The sequence below is a fragment of the Xylocopa sonorina genome, chromosome 18, assembly GCF_050948175.1.
Source record: "Xylocopa sonorina isolate GNS202 chromosome 18, iyXylSono1_principal, whole genome shotgun sequence".
NCBI classification, from domain to species: domain Eukaryota; kingdom Metazoa; phylum Arthropoda; class Insecta; order Hymenoptera; family Apidae; genus Xylocopa; species Xylocopa sonorina.
In genome coordinates, this window is record NC_135210.1 from 1,931,094 (window position 1) to 1,947,004 (window position 15,911).

At 44.3% G+C, this 15,911-nt stretch overlaps 1 protein-coding gene and 3 non-coding genes across 4 annotated transcripts; 1 reads left to right on the forward strand and 3 right to left on the reverse strand.

The window, feature by feature from the left end:
* The first annotated feature begins 448 nt into the window (after positions 1-448).
* On the forward strand, positions 449-7,388 carry Serp (chitin deacetylase-like protein serp). Its single transcript, XM_076908322.1, has 5 exons — positions 449-617; positions 3,928-4,326; positions 4,920-5,241; positions 6,121-6,420; positions 6,753-7,388. Exons 1-5 carry the CDS (start codon positions 569-571, stop codon positions 7,279-7,281), a joined length of 1,599 nt encoding a protein of 532 aa, XP_076764437.1. The 5' UTR covers positions 449-568; the 3' UTR covers positions 7,282-7,388.
* A 7,172-nt stretch (positions 7,389-14,560) lies between these two features.
* Trnay-gua (transfer RNA tyrosine (anticodon GUA)) lies at positions 14,561-14,657 on the reverse strand. The gene is made up of 2 exons: positions 14,621-14,657; positions 14,561-14,596 (listed from the first exon to the last, which is right to left on the reverse strand). It is a non-coding gene; the product is annotated as a tRNA-Tyr (tRNA).
* Positions 14,658-14,870: 213 nt separating this feature from the next.
* Positions 14,871-14,978, reverse strand: Trnay-gua (transfer RNA tyrosine (anticodon GUA)). The gene is made up of 2 exons: positions 14,942-14,978; positions 14,871-14,906 (listed from the first exon to the last, which is right to left on the reverse strand). It is a non-coding gene; the product is annotated as a tRNA-Tyr (tRNA).
* Positions 14,979-15,246: 268 nt separating this feature from the next.
* On the reverse strand, positions 15,247-15,344 carry Trnay-gua (transfer RNA tyrosine (anticodon GUA)). The gene is made up of 2 exons: positions 15,308-15,344; positions 15,247-15,282 (listed from the first exon to the last, which is right to left on the reverse strand). It is a non-coding gene; the product is annotated as a tRNA-Tyr (tRNA).
* Between the last annotated feature and the right edge of the window lie 567 nt (positions 15,345-15,911).

The window sequence follows — 15,911 nt, forward strand, 5'->3', positions numbered from 1 at the left end:
GCTCGATGCATCCGCTGGCGAACCAAAACGCTGGTCCCACGGGCCCGTCACGCCCGCCGCGTCCCTGTGCTGTTCACTCCTACGCCACTGCATCCTGCAGGGGAGCAGGAGCGCGGCGCAACGGTTGTCAGATCGGCGCGGAACAGCAACGATCGAGGAACAGCCAAAGAGGGGGCCCCCGGGTGGGTAGCTCTCGTGGTGGTGGAAATATAAGGCCCAGCGAGCGGCGGGCCTCAGTCAGTCCGTGAGCGGTACCTACGCCTTCAAGGTCCGCGTCCTTGAAGCTGAAAACTTGCCCTCGATCTAGCCTCGAGTGCGCAGCCAACGGTCCCAGAGCGCCCGCGCGCGCCTATCTCGTCGATCCTCTAATTAACCGGAAGTGGTGCAGAGAGAATTGAACCGCGATACATCCCTCCTCCCTCTATTTAACACCTTCTCCTCCCTTTCTCGTCGGTTCTCGTCAGGTGTGAGTCAGAAGAGGCGATCGCGTGGATACCAGGTCTCGTGTGAGCTCGTCATTGAACCGCAATCGGGAACAGGAAGCGCCGTTCCTCTAGTTTGGACGAGGATGAGGTCCTCGCTGGTGCTGCTGTTGCTAGCAGCCGTCGTCTTCGCCGGTGAGTAAGGATTTTAGTGGCTCTCGCGAGGTTCCCTGACGCGAACGGTCAACGGAAGTCGTGGCTGTCGATGGGGATTGGGTAAAGCAGGAGTTCGAGAGGATGACTGAGAGGGCGGTTAGTGTAAAACTGGTAACGATGGACTTTTCTCGATGGATTTTTGGAAGGTTGCAGAGAGGAGGTTTGGCAAAGTAGAGGCTCGTGGTGAGACGCTGCGAGTGGGAAACATGGTGGCGCAGCCGTGATTCGAATTCGTGCGGGGATATTCAATATGGAGTTGAATTTCGCCACTCGCTGCTCACCGTACGTGCCCAGTGTTCCGTTCCTTAAATCGCGCCGCGGGGACACCTCGCCTTTCTATCCACCGTTCTCGCGTCCCAGCTCGTAATTAGAATGTACAGGACGCGAACGTGGAAGTAGACCGGATCGTTGCGCGTTCGTAAGCAGCTGCCCGCTTCCCTGGGACGTTGCACCACAGACCAGAAGCGCGCGCGCGCGCGGACAATAGAGCCTGGTCTGGCGTCGAGCGTTGCTCTTTCGATCGCGTTGGGTACGTCGTCTCGTTTGCTTCAGAAACAGTTACAACCAAGCTGAAAAAGTCTGTTGTAAAGCCGCGCGAGGCTCGAAATTGACTCGCCCGGAATTGGAGCGTTCCGCTCGGGCAAGGAGCGAGTAGCTGCGCACGTGAGCTCTCGAAATGGCCAGCAGTGTGTCGACATCGCTCCCATGCCGCGTTACCCTTTCGGATGTCGAGGATCGATGGCACTGCGACGACTCTCGCGATGGTTCGACTGGGATGATCGAGTACGAATCTAACGGTCGCGAGAGACGACAGGTTGCATAAGAGATTAGAGCGTGAAAGCCTCTGGGTCTGGTTGGTCCCGGATGGGTGACGTCACTGCCGTGCCCTGAAAAACAACGGGGCGGGGAGGGGGACGCAACTTTCCCCGTTTGTCTCCGATCCGCGACGCTGACGCTGGGCCCGTGGGACCAGCGGGATCTGGGCGCCTGTCCCGATATCTGGGTCCACTCTGTGTCTCAGTTTTTTATTTCGAACGCGTTCTTTTCTCGTCGATCGCTTTTTTTTTTGTTGATGTCGATCTCTTAAATATTTCGATATTGCTTCTAATAATAAAAAAGAAGCCGTTCAAGCGGAAAAGATTAATTTTTCTAATTGAATTCGTGTAAATGGATATATTCTTTTTTTTTCTTTAATTAGTGGAAATTAGGTTTAGTTGTGTATGGAGTGCTACTTGTTTTGTTGAAGATTTATATGAGATATATTCGGAAATAATCTAAATTGCGTGGCATTATGCTTTGGTTTGTGGTTCATTAGTGTTCAGTACTACATTTCCTTGTAAATTTGACAGAGAATCGCCGTTCTGAGTCTCGATATTTCTTTCAAACCGGTTCCCGAGTCTATCCTCAGTTGTGAAAGCACCTCTGGAAAATTCTTGGTCATTTACATTTATCTCCTTCGAAACGTAAGCCGTACGTTCCTCCAATTCCGTGTAATTAATACGTCTACGAACTTTTCATCTCGAAATCGAGCGTGGAATAAATCATTTCTCAAAGAAGAAGATACCATTTCAACACTTGATCCTGTCATTTTCTAAATTACCAAATTTCTCGATTACTAAATTTTCGCAAACGAAACTCATCATATAATAAAACAACGATGGCCTACATTTCCATTTTGAAGCTCTCATTTTAACCTTGATTTGGTAATTTTCTGAATTATTAAATTCTCGCGAATCAGAGGTCACAGCAAGATCAGGATGACCCATATTTCTCCTTTAAAGCTGCTTCGATGTGTACAAAGCAATTTCTTTTTCAACGATCTCGACTAATTAAACCTCGTCTCTTCTGCAACCTACAAACTCGTCGCTCTCATCGATCCTTCTTCCCCTCGAGTTGACATTCCACGTCACAAAACAGCTAAAGAATTTCACTTTCTTTCGCACGATCTCGCCTGGAATCTCAATCCACCGTTCTCCTTAAACGTTCTCGCAATTTCTCTCTTAGCATCGCGTCTACCCTTCAATCGTCCACCCTGCTGCCCTCTATCCTCGCAGTTTGACAAACCTCGAGCCACGAAATATAAATCGAGCCACCGTGCAACGTGGAACTGTTCATCCGCGGATGGATTCGACTTTCTCTCGAAAAGGCGAAACGAGGGTTCAAGGAACGACTGCCTAGACACTCTCGTCCCACGGGTTTTAGCATAATAAACCCGCGCGTTCGACTGAGAATCGCGTGTACCGCGCGTTAATAAAGCAATGTTGTTAGAAAAACGCGGAAGCGGCTTTCTCCGTTCTGTTATCGAATTAACGCGAGCTCGAAACTGCGAAAGAGAGGAAAACGACACGTGTCTCCAGCGGTCGCTTTCACGAACCGTATCCGTTCCCATCGTCGAGCGATGACAAACGTTAGATAGCTCGCAGACCACGTGTCTCTTCGTCATCAAAGACTACGACCCTTGCTTCTTCGTTTCCTCTTTCGAACGACTTCGAAAAAGTCTGCTCGCTGCTGAAGAAACGCTGTCATAAGCGTTGTGCAACCAAGACAAATATTAACCAAGTCGTATATTCGTAACTGTTGCGCAAATAATGGCGTTAATCGCGAGCTTCCTGCTCGATCGAATGTAAGAAATCGTGCGATCGAGATTGACTCGATGGTAAGAAAGAAATTTGCTAATATGTTTTTTCGTTCGACTCTGAAGGAGTAGATTATATTGGTTTTTGAATTTGTGGAGCTGGCGAGAATTAAGGAGCTGTCGACTGTCTCCTGGTGCGCGTCTAACAGCTCGAAATAGGCAGAGAGAAAAAAGAAATTCGCCAATCTTCTTTACACGCGAATAAATAACCATAATTCGACGCCGCGTCGACGTTAATTTCTCGCTTTCCATAATCTCGCCACTGACATCTTTAGGATTACGTAACGCGCGCAGACGTCTCGAATTTCACCAAAGATCGACGTCGAGGAGTTTTATGTAAACGCACTCCTGCTCGCGACAGCTCGAGCGAGGACGTCGCATCGATACGAGGCTTTCCAAAACAGCCGCTGTGCGAAACACTCTAAACACACCATAAAACCGTGAATCACGCGGCACTCGTACCAATATCGCACCTTAAACTTCGTCGCGTTCGCCACTTTCAACTCTCTTAACCTTTACCTCGCGCAGCGAGCGACGCTTTCCCAATCAGCGCGATTTTTAATAATGTCACGGTCCCACGAGTGCCTCCGCTTCTCGCGTAAGTGTGCGAACAGTTTCAGTCTTTAAGGGCGCGTCGAACCGGTTTCATTCTAGAGGGCACGAATCGCGTGAAGCGACAGGAAGAGAAGAAAGAGGAGAGCTTCGAGAGCGAGATCTGCAAGGACAAGGATGCTGGCGAGTGGTTCAGATTGGTCGCTGGCGAGGGTGACAACTGCCGCGACGTGATCCAGTGCACCAGCTCTGGCCTGCAGGCCATCAGGTGTCCTGCAGGACTCTATTTCGACATCGACAAGCAGACGTGCGACTGGAAGGACTCTGTGAACAATTGCAAGCTGAAGAACAAGGAGAGGAAGGCGAAACCGTTGTTGTACACCGAGGAACCGCTCTGCCAAGATGGCTACCTGGCTTGTGGCGACGGCTCTTGCATCGAGAGAGGACTCTTCTGTAACGGGGAGAAGGATTGCACTGATGGATCCGACGAGAACATTTGCGGTGAGTTTTTTCACCGATAATCTTTCTCTTGTGCAATTCCTGACAATTTCTCGCTCGACGTATCCGTAATCCACAGTGGGATAAAACATAGATAGAGTGTAACACTGATTTTTCGTTACGTAAATCGTTGTGTACTAATAATAATGGCGGAGGTATATTTTTATTACCGCGCTGGTTTTCACGATCTGATTCACACATGAATCATGGCGCAAGAGAGGTATTATCTTGGAAAATTGCGGCACACATTCGCGTTCCAGACTAAATTGGATCGCAGGGTTTAATTTGATCACACAGAATTGCAGAATTTATTTAAGTCACGTTTAACTTACAGAATCACTTCTTTTGTTTCAAATTAAAATGCCATTCGTTCGTTAATAAAAAAAGGTGTTTGGTTGGCTCTTGGGTCGCGAGGTTTAATTTGATCACACAGAATTAAATCACGTTTAACTTACAGAATTACTTCTTTTGTTTCGAATTAAAATGCCATTCGTTGGTTAATAAAAAAGAGTGTTTGGTTGGCTCTGGTTCTTTGTGGTGCCATTGGATAACGATTTAGAATTAAAGAGAGCATCGTGGACGTGAACAATTTGTAGACATGGACAACGATCCGAACAGAGCGCCACCTTGCGACCCAGCCGTCTGCGTCCTCCCTGATTGCTTCTGCTCTGAGGATGGTACCACGATCCCAGGCGATCTTCCACCCAAGGACGTGCCTCAGATGATCACGATCACTTTCGATGACGCTATCAACAACAATAATATCGGCTTGTACAAAGAGATTTTCAACGGGAAACGTAAAAATCCGAACGGTTGCGAGATCAAGGCGACCTTCTTCGTCTCGCACAAGTACACCAATTACTCGGCTGTCCAGGAAATGCACAGGAAAGGGCACGAGATCGCCGTTCACTCCATCTCGTAAGAGGAATCTTCTAAACTTTCATTTCTTTTATACCTTTCCTTATTCTCTTAATAATCTTCTATTCGTTTACTGTTAACACAATATTGCAAACAATTACAAACTATTAACTTTATGCATAAATATTTATTGAATAAGAAAATGGTAGCTTTTTTCTAATTTAGAAATTTTGTAGAGCAAAAGTGCCTCGAGTAGATTTTGTGTTTTTTTTTTTTTATTTTCTAGACTTTAATTTCTTTTATACCTTCCCTTATTCTTTCAATAATCTTTTATTCATTTACTGTTCAGACAATATCACAAACAACTACAAATTATTAACTCTATGCATAAATATTTATTGAGTAAGAAAGACGATAGCGTCTTTCTATTTAAAAATTTTGTAGAGACAAAGTGCCTCAAGTAGATTTTGTGTTTTTTTTTTTATCTTCTAGACTTTAATTTCTTTTATACCTTCCATTATTCTCTCAATAATCTTTTATTCGTTTACTGTTCAGACAATATTGCAAACAATTATAAACCAATTAACTCTATGCACAAATATTTATTGAAAAAAAAATGATAGCTTCTTTCTAATTTAGAAATTTTCTGGAGCAAAAATGTGCCTCGCGTAGATTTTGTGTTTCTTTTTTTTTTATCTTCTAGACTTTAATTTCTTTTATACCTTCCCTTATTCTCTCAATAATTTTCTACTTGTTTACTGTTGAAACAATATTGCAAATAATTATTTAACCATTAACTCTATGCATAAATATTTATTGAATAAAAAAATGATAGCTTCTTTCTAATTTAGGAATTTTGTAGAGCAAAAGTGCCTCGATTAGATTTTGTTTCTTTTTTTTTTTTAATTAATCGTGGGACAAATCTGCTCGTGTTTCAAGCCACAACGACGACGAACGGTTCTGGTCTGACGCCACTGTGGACGACTGGGCGAAGGAGATGGCTGGTATGAGGATCATCGCGGAGAAATTCGCGAATTTGACAGATAACAGCGTGGTAGGCGTGAGGGCACCCTATTTGAGAGTTGGCGGTAATAATCAGTTCACGATGATGGAGGAGCAAGCGTTCTTGTACGATTCGACGATCACCGCGGCCTTGAACAACCCACCGCTCTGGCCTTACACGATGTACTTCAGAATGCCTCACCGCTGCCATGGAAACCTTCAACACTGTCCCACGAGGTAACCCAATTTCGACACGCGATGCTTTTATTAATCGACTTAAACGACTGGAAACACTTGGACAATTCCATCCACGAGTTACCATATTCGATCGCGTTAATATTCAACTGGTCAGCCATCTACCTTTCCATATTCATAAATTCAACTGTACACGTGTAATCGATCGCGTGTAGCAATTACAATCGAAATTACACCATCGATGCGTCCACTAGAAGGTTCCACAGTCGCAATCAAGCAGCTGCCTATCGAGAAACGAATATTCTCAACTAGGTGGCAGCTTGATTCGACCTCAACAGCGCCACCAACATCGAACCACGAATCTTCTTGTCCAGATCGCACGCAGTCTGGGAGATGGTGATGAACGAGTTAGATCGTCGCGAGGACCCACAAAACGACGAGTATCTACCTGGCTGCGCCATGGTCGACTCCTGCAGCAACATCCTTACAGGCGACCAGTTCTATAACTTCCTCAACCACAACTTCGACAGACATTACGAGCAGAACCGTGCCCCACTTGGTCTCTACTTCCACGCAGCCTGGCTGAAGAACAACCCAGAGTTCCTCGACGCGTTCCTCTACTGGATCGACGAGATCCTCTCGAATCACAACGACGTCTACTTCGTGACGATGACCCAGGTGATCCAGTGGATCCAGAACCCGCGCACGATAACGGAGTCGAAGAGCTTCGAGCCGTGGAAGGAGAAGTGCGTGGTCGACGGGACGCAGGCATGTTGGGTGCCGCACACATGCAAGCTGACCTCGAAAGAGGTGCCTGGGGAGACGATCAATCTGCAGACCTGCGTACGCTGCCCCAACAACTATCCGTGGGTGAACGACCCGACTGGCGACGGGTTCTTCTAGGCCCCAGCGCTGCTCGCGTTCCTCCTTCTCGTCTAAGTCACAAAAACCCCTGATATTGCCTGTCGTTTTGGGCGTTCACAACTTTGACGTTCCCTTTCCACGAAATCCCACTAAACCAGATCCTTACCCTTTGTCCAGCTCGTCCTGCATCGGTCGATCATCCCCTCACGAGTTCCACGGTGGACGCGGGTGTCGTCTGCGATCGGTTCACCGTGTTTCGCGCCAGAGTAGCCGCGTTCGAGAGAGCTGCGACGCACCAGGTCGCATCCACACCAGGTACAGGGTAGATTAATTTTTGTAAAAAGTAAAGGGGGTAGATCTCTTCACCCTCGAACGAGCAAACGGCCCCGCCACGTCACCAACGATCTGTGATAAGCCTCGAGCAGCTTGGGATCCAGCGACCCCCACCACCCTAACCCAGGACGACGAACGCGACGACAACGACGAGAAAACTCATCCTCCCTCCCTCCCTGACACCCACCACGACTTTCACCACCCTGTGGCCCCGACCTCCTGAAACCTGACCTGGAGAGAGACGACGGGATCGCGATTACACGAAGGAACAGAAACTAATTTAGAGGGGGGGAAAAGAGGAGGAGAAAGATGAAGAGTTACTGCCCGAGTTATATCATGTGTGTAATATATAATAAAAATGCGGATTTATATATATATGTTTGTGTATATATATATATGTATAGCCGGATGATCGGGCTGCGGTGTCCTGTTTTGTCCCCCCCAATATACAAACCTTGAAAATCCGCGGAAGAAAAGTATCGACGATCCTTCAGCGACCGCCAAAACTCTCTGTCACAAAAGACGGACGCCCTTATTTTTGTAAGGGTCTGCCAAACTTTTTATATATATATATATATAAATAAAATAAAGTAAAATAAATATATATATAAATATAAAATATTGTATATGTATATTTGTTAAAGCTAAGTGATACTTTCAGTTTTACCGTTCTCGAATGGAATCTTGAATAAAAGAGAAACCAGCGGAAACACTGTCTTCTTTGCCCGTCCAACTCCGCCACCTTTCGAGTTTAAGCAAGAAGAGAGAAGTGGGACAGGTTCGAAGGTTCCCCGCCACACTCGATTGTCAAGTTCAGAAACGTTCTTTCGTTAATCGCAGCCGGGTCGACGACCGTTTTTCCGACCCTCCGCTTCGTTCTCCAAGCGAAACTCTTGAGGCGTCGTTTTCTTCCATCGACCTCGCATTTAAATCCAATACGAGACGTGCAAACTGTCGAAGAGACGCCAGAAATTAATTAATCTGCTTCTACGCTTCAACTTTAGTTTCTTTGCGTTCCATTTGCAATTTTTTGATCATCGTAGCGCGAGCAATGGAGAATTCTCCATGGCGTTCGACGCAGGTGAAATTGGCGAAGGCTCGAGGGTGGTTTAAAATCAAGAACGCGTCTAAATGTGTGGACGAGTTCGTTTCTAATTAACTGACAGCTACGATTTTACATCGCATCGCACGAGTTTTATTCGCAATTTTTGTCGATCATCGTGACGCGAGCAATCGAGCACTCTCGATGGCGAACGCGCGAGGGTGATTTAAGATCAAGGACTTGGTTGGATGCTCCAACGAGTCTTCGTCTGAACTAGAAGATACAAAATTCTTTGCGCAGCTTTTCGTCCCTGGAAATTTGGAACACCATGTACGTGGTCCGCGTTATGGATCAGTGACAGGGGCTTAAATACTGGCCGAGAAAACGACGACTGCATTCTTCAGGCTTGTAGGTCGTACGCGAGAAAGAACGTTTCCAGCCAGGCCAACCAACGCGAAACTCTCTCGAATGCTTTTTTAAACGGTTAGATCGCTCAAGAAAGTGAAAAATTAGTATCCATTATCGAAATTCAGAGTCGAAGAAAAACCAAGCAACACTGACAGCCTTTCAAGCCTTCACTTGGTCTCTCCTTGAAAGAATCCCTCGTCTCAAACTCTCAAACGATTTCATTCAACAGATCAATTCACCAGTAAGAAGATGGTCCCCAACAGACTGGATCACATCGACGATGTTTAAGCAGCGTTCTCAAATTACGTTCGATTGACACGTTCGATCGCCAACGGCGCTGACAGTGAAACGTTAGACACTTTCGAAAGGTGGCACTCGACGCGACGTCCTTCTCGCGTCGACATTTCGCACGCTTGGGAACGATCGCGAGGACGCGTCCGCTCGAAACGTTCATTCGCGATCCCAGTTTTATCTGCGAGCACGCGAGGCAGCTCGACAAATGGCATTCGGCTGGATGCGGTTGCTCAATCGCGAGGGCACGCCAGGACCTCGCCTCGATCGAGAGGCCACCTCGAGGGCGCGAGGGCGGTCGTCGAAGCTCGTTGGGCAACGATGAAACCTGCGACGATCGTCGATTTACTTGGTACCCGCGATCAGAGCTGTTACGAGCTGAGATTACGAGGCCTGACGCGCGAAAGCGTTGGCGTTCCGTTAGTTTTCCGCGCGATAGAGAAAGAAAGGACGCGTGTGATCGCGAAGGGAGGCGAGGGGAGGGTAAAAATGCGCGGTAACCTCGCGAAATACCAACCAGCGACGCGCGTTGCCTCCAGGCGGCGCGATTGCATTCCGATGCAGCCTTTCTTTCGTCGCCGTTTTCTACATCGCTTCCATTCCGCGGCGACGCCACAGCTGGATTTATGTTAGGTTGGGGAATAAGTTCGTTGCGTTTTTATCGAACACTTTTATTTAAACGAGCTCGCGAGGCACCAGGCTTACAATTTTTTGGTAAATTCCATTGAATGAGGGTGGCTGAGAATCGTTTTGTGATCGCAGTTCATTTTTTCCGCTAATTCGCGACTGGTTTGGCGATCGTTCTCCTTCAAAAGTAATTTGAGACGTTCTTAATTGAATTCAGAAGGCCTTCCGCTGCGAGGCGTGTCATCGACGTCTAAGTCGCCATTTTTGAACTTTGCAAACCATTTCCGTGCTGTAGACTCGCCTATGATACCTTCTCAGCAGGTGTCGAAAATGTTGATTTTTGCCTCGCGGGTATTCCATTTCTAAGCCTCAAAACTAATAACAAATTAAATAACTCAAAAATATGATTAACATAGTTTTGTAGAGCAGAGAGAGAGTTCTATCGAATGAGTACTTACCCTTTGCCAAACAGCAAACAGATCGTTGTAAAATAAAAGAAATATAAGAACGCTATGAACTTATTCCTCAACCTAATACATCGTGACACGTTACTCGTCGTTGAGATAAGGCATTGCTTCGCTTGGGAACGAAAGACACTCGAGTAGTCAAAGGTCGATAAATTTCAGGCTGAGTGGGGGTGAGATCGAGCCTCTCTGCGAGAATAACGTTTATTTTGTAAATGTAATGTCAAGTGGTAGAATTATTTTGTATGCAAGATGAAGGTGATATGAAAAGAAGCGATGGTTCTGCGTTGATTAAGAGAATTCTATTTGTGAAATGTTTTAAAGAGATAGACATAAAGATTGAACAATTGAAAAGTTCACAAATTTAAAGATTCTCGAATTAAGGTGTCTGTTATTGGGACAGATATGCTTTCTAAAGTTTTCTATTGGTGGAAGATGTTAGCGATAGAAACCATAGCTAAAATATTGCTATTTTAGCAATATTCAAGCACATCTGTCTCAATAATATTTTAGCAATGGTTATTTTGCTAAAACATTTCCCAAATAGAACTCCCTTAATCAACGCTGAAGCATTGCTTCTTTTTATATCGCGTTCAAATATTGTTATTTTAGCAATAGAAAACATGCATTTCTCAACTTCAAAAACTTCTGGTGAACTAAGTCCAACCTCAGAAATCACTGATCAACGCTGATACCCCTCAGAGGATGCATCCAAGTACAAAGTATTAATCCTCTGAATCTAAAATCGATAATTCCCTTCATTATATCGCGTTCAAATATTGCTATTTTAGCAATAGAAAATTTCCATTTCAATAGAAAACATGCATTTCTCAAAAAACTTCTGGTGTACCAAGTTCAACCTCAGAAATCACTAATCAACGCTGATACCCCTTCACAAGAAACATCCAAGTATCCAAGCATCCAAGTATTCGTTATATCGCGTTCAAATATTACTATTTTTACAATAGAAAATTTCCATTTCAATAGAAAACATGCATTTCTCAAAAACTTTGGGTGTACTAAAATACAACCTCAGAAATCACTAATCAACGTTGATACCCCTCACAAGATGCAACGAAGTACAAAATATGAACCCCACTGAATCTAAAATTAATAATTCCCTTCAACCCTCCCTTATTTAATTTTCCATAGCGATTCATCGATATTATGCGTATCCATCGCGGAAAGAAGCGTTTGATCAGCGTTGAACCTTATCCTCGAAAATTTCCATTTTAATAAAAAACTTTAGGTGGACTAAGTTCAACCTCAGAAATTACTAATCAACGCTGATACCCCCCACAAGATGCATCGAAGTACAAAGTATTAACCCCACTGAATCTAAAATTAATAATTCCCTTCAACCCTTCCTTATTTAATTCTCCATCGAGATTCATCGATATTGTGCGTATCCATCGCAGAAAGAAGCGTCTGATCAGCGTTGAACCGTGTCCTCGAAAATTTCCATTTCAGTAGAAAACATGCATTTCACAGAAAACTTCTGATGGACTAAGTCCAACCTCAGAAATCACTAATCAACGCTGATACCCCTTCACAAGATGCATCCAAGTATCCAAGCATCCAAGTATTCATTATATCGCGTTCAAATATTGCTATTTTGGCAATAGAAAATTTCCATTTCAATAGAAAACATACATTTCTCAAAAAACTTTGGGTGTACTAAGTTACAACCTCAGAAATTACTAATCAACGTTGATCCCCCCCACAAGAAACATCCAAGTATCCAAGCATCCAAGTATTCGTTATATCGCGTTCAAATATTACTATTTTAGCAATAGAAAATTTCCATTTCAATAGAAAACATGCATTTCACAAAAAATTTCTGGTGTACCAAGTTCAACCTCAGAAATCACTAATCAACGCTGATACCTCTTCGCAAGATGCATTCAACTACAAAGTATTAACCCCACTGAATCTAAAATTAATAATTCCCTTCAACCCTTCCTTATTTCATTCTCCATCGCAATTTACCGATATTAAGCGCATCCGTCGCGAAAAGAGGCGTCTGATCGTCGTTCAACCATGTCGTCCTCCATTGACGAGGGACTAGACGCAGGCCACGGACGTTTCCTCTTCCATTGACTCGGTTACTCGAGAGCTGAATTAGCCAGGAATGCAGGCGATCCGACGAGATAAACTCGAACAAGAAACCGGCGGTGCGTTCGCCGGTAGCTGGCTGAAAATCTCGTGCAAGCGAAAGTAGAGAAAGCTGCGTGTCGGTGCGTCGTGGCAAGGCCGTCCCTGGCTCCTTCGACAGGATTGCCGGATCATGCAGGAATCTCGTTAACATTCTCCCGTGCTATTTCACAGAAGACTGGTACAATTGGAAACATAAATAGAAACGCACGAGTCGAGCGATTGCGCGCTCGAAATTGTGCAAGAACGCTGGAGAAATAAATAGAAAATAAATAGAAAGACTGTCCACCGTATGATCGCACACCAGCAGTACAAAAGGAAACGATATTACTCGGCCATTACGCGTGGCTCGTGCCAAGAGAATGAAACGAAAGGAAACGAAAATGCCTCGAAGACAGGCTGAGAGTATAAAATATCGATTCGAAAGCAGGAACGACATTCAAATGATCCAGAAGAAAGCAAGTCTTGTACCCCAGAATTTAAACTGCTGTTTACCCATCTGGAATCCGCATCGATGAGTCCTAACCCAGCTGCTTTTAATTCCACGCGTGCCACTGGCACAATCAACGACACAGTGTGTATACACGTGTACGTGCATGCTTGTCAAATCAGAGGACGCGTTCCAGACATTCGAATTTCGACCCAGTTTCTCCTTAACGTAGCTCGTCTCGATCGATATACTGCGATTCTATAGTGCGTGCAGATACAATAGCGGTACTAGCGTCGACCTTGAAACACACTGTCGTCAGATCTCGCTATTAATCTCGATTTCTCTGATAAGCATCGAGAGTCGTTCGAGGACGCAGAACTGATCCGCAGCCGATTTTTCGTGGACAGTTGGTGGAGTCTGAAGGCGACGCGAGTCACCAATTTCATTTGAAAGTGAAACGAACACTGTGTCAGGAATTTTCGACTGCCATGGCGCGCCTTCGAAACGGAGCCTGGTGAAATTGGCTGGTATTAGGTCAGTGGGCGATAGAAGTTGTGTACTCGAGGCGTTTTATCGAGTTTTACTCGAGAGGGGGAGCGATATGGATCGATAGCGATTCGATGTTTTCGACAAGCAGTTTCACTTGTTGTTTGTCGATACGCGATATCGAATGTCGCTTGGAACCAGATATCGTCGGTTTTTTACCACGCACGAAGCCTACTGCTAATTTTATCGCACAGAATTTTAAGGTCAGAGAAGATATAAATATAAATATACGATTAATTTGGAATATTTGTAGGAACGAACGATGGACGCGTTTGGTTGAGCAGGTTTCACGAGTAAAACATATGTGAAAAGGGTGTTTGTCGACGTAGATGGGATTATGTATCAATGAGAAAGTAATTGATGGTAAATTAGTGAATTGATCGAGACGTTTTGATCGATTTGTAATAAAAAAAGATCCTTCGAGCTGGATTTGCAGATTTCATAAGTAAAACATATGTGAAATGGGTGTTTGTTGACGTAGATGGAGTTATGTATCAATGAGAGAGTAATTGATGGTAAATTGGAGAATTGATCGAGACGTTTTGGTCGATTTGCAGTAAAAAAAGATCCTTCGAGTCGGATTCGCAGATTTCATGAGTAAAACATATGTGAAATGAGTGTTTGTTGACGTAGATGGAATTATGTATCAATGAGAGAGTAATTGATGGTAAATTGGAGAATTGATCAAGACGTTTTGGTCGATTTGCAGTAAAAAGAGATCCTTCGAGCCGGATTTGCAGATTTCATAAGTAAAACATATGTGAAATGAGTGTTTGTTGACGTAGATGGGATTATATATCAATGAAAGAGTAATTGATGGTAAATTAGTGAATTGATTGAGACGTTTCGATCGATTTGCAGTAAAAAAAGATTCTTCGAGTCGGATTCGCAGATTTCATAAGTAAAACATGTGTGAAATGAGTGTTTGTTTACGTAGATGGAGTTATGTATCAATGAGAGAGTAATTGATGGTAAATTAGTGAACTGATCGACATGTTGCGATCGATTTGCAGTAAAAAAAGATCCTTCGAGCCGGATTCGAACCAGCGACCTTTGGATATCTTTCTCTATTAAACACAACCCCTACAGTCCACCGCTCTACCAACTAAGCTATCGAAGGGTTGTGCCTGCACCACCCTAAATAATGCGAAACCAGTTGCATGATTTAATTTTAACGATTTCTATCGATTTAACCGTGGAACGTCAATTCTGACTGCGAAAAAATAGCATCAACTGTTGCACAATTGCCTGTGTACAAAAAAAAAATTAGTAAAAATTGTAAGATTTGCGAAAAAAATAACGCGTTTTTAATGGTAAATGACAAAATATGAATTCCTCCGAGCCGGAGTTGAACCAGCGACCTATGGATGTCTCTTTTCAGCCACATTTCAGTAATCAAATCAACTACAGTCCACCGCTCTACCAACTGAGCTATCGGAGGGTGTGCAACCCCTTCTTTCATTCGAATTGTTATGCGTTCGTTCTGAAAGCGAATTGCAAAGAAAAATTTGAATTTAACGTTGTACGTTCGCACAAAAGTATTTCTTCTCGCGAGAAGGAGTCGAACCAGAGCATCCTCATCGCGAATTTCTCTAATTAACCCCCACGAGCAACCGTCGCGAGTGGCAACGTGCAACTTTCTGCAACACGATCGTCGAGTGGGATTACTTAAACGAAGGAGATATTCATTTGCGAAGAAATAAAAATATTCCTTCGAGCCGGATTCGAACCAGCGACCTATGGATGTCTTCTTTCAGATTGTTTCATCCACTACAGTCCACCGCTCTACCAACTGAGCTATCGAAGGCCCATAATCATGGCCGCCTGTTCGCCACTCATAACTCAAACCGTTTGCTACCAAAGCGTCAGAGAGAAAGGAGCGTCCCAAGTTTGAAAAAAAAGCCGTTCGAGCCGGATTTGACCTATGGAAGGTCTTCACCAACCGAGATCGAACGTTTATGTACGATACGTTGCACTATCGTGTACATATCTGCGGCTCTGTTTTATGCTAATACGTTCTGTGCTTGGTTGACGGATAGTTTCGTCGCGAGCATTATTTTCGTCAAATAGATGACGCGTTTAGTGTTACAAGTAAATGCTTGCTATTGTATAAATTATAGTGATGCGTTTGCGTTGTTATTGGATAAAGAACACAGTGAAATAGCTTTGGGTATGTAGAGATTTATGTTTGTTTGAGTTTTACTTTAAAGGTGGCCAAGCTTTTGTTTACCATACATCTATTTTTTTTTTCTTTAGAGAAGATGTTCAGACTTTACTACTCAAGAAAATATCTTTCTTGTCTTCTTATGTTTGCGGTTGGAGATGAGTTGTGAGATCTGCTTCGTTCAGAAGGTCTACCCTTCTGGAAACTATT

Bases quoted from the DNA above. Each gene is read 5' to 3' on its own strand.
- Serp (XM_076908322.1), top strand. From the start codon at position 569: ATGAGGTCCTCGCTGGTGCTGCTGTTGCTAGCAGCCGTCGTCTTCGCC. The intron at 618-3,927 runs GTGAGTAAGGAT...GTTTCATTCTAG, and splicing joins AGCAGCCGTCGTCTTCGCCG to AGGGCACGAATCGCGTGAAG. The intron at 4,327-4,919 runs GTGAGTTTTTTC...AACAATTTGTAG, and splicing joins ATCCGACGAGAACATTTGCG to ACATGGACAACGATCCGAAC.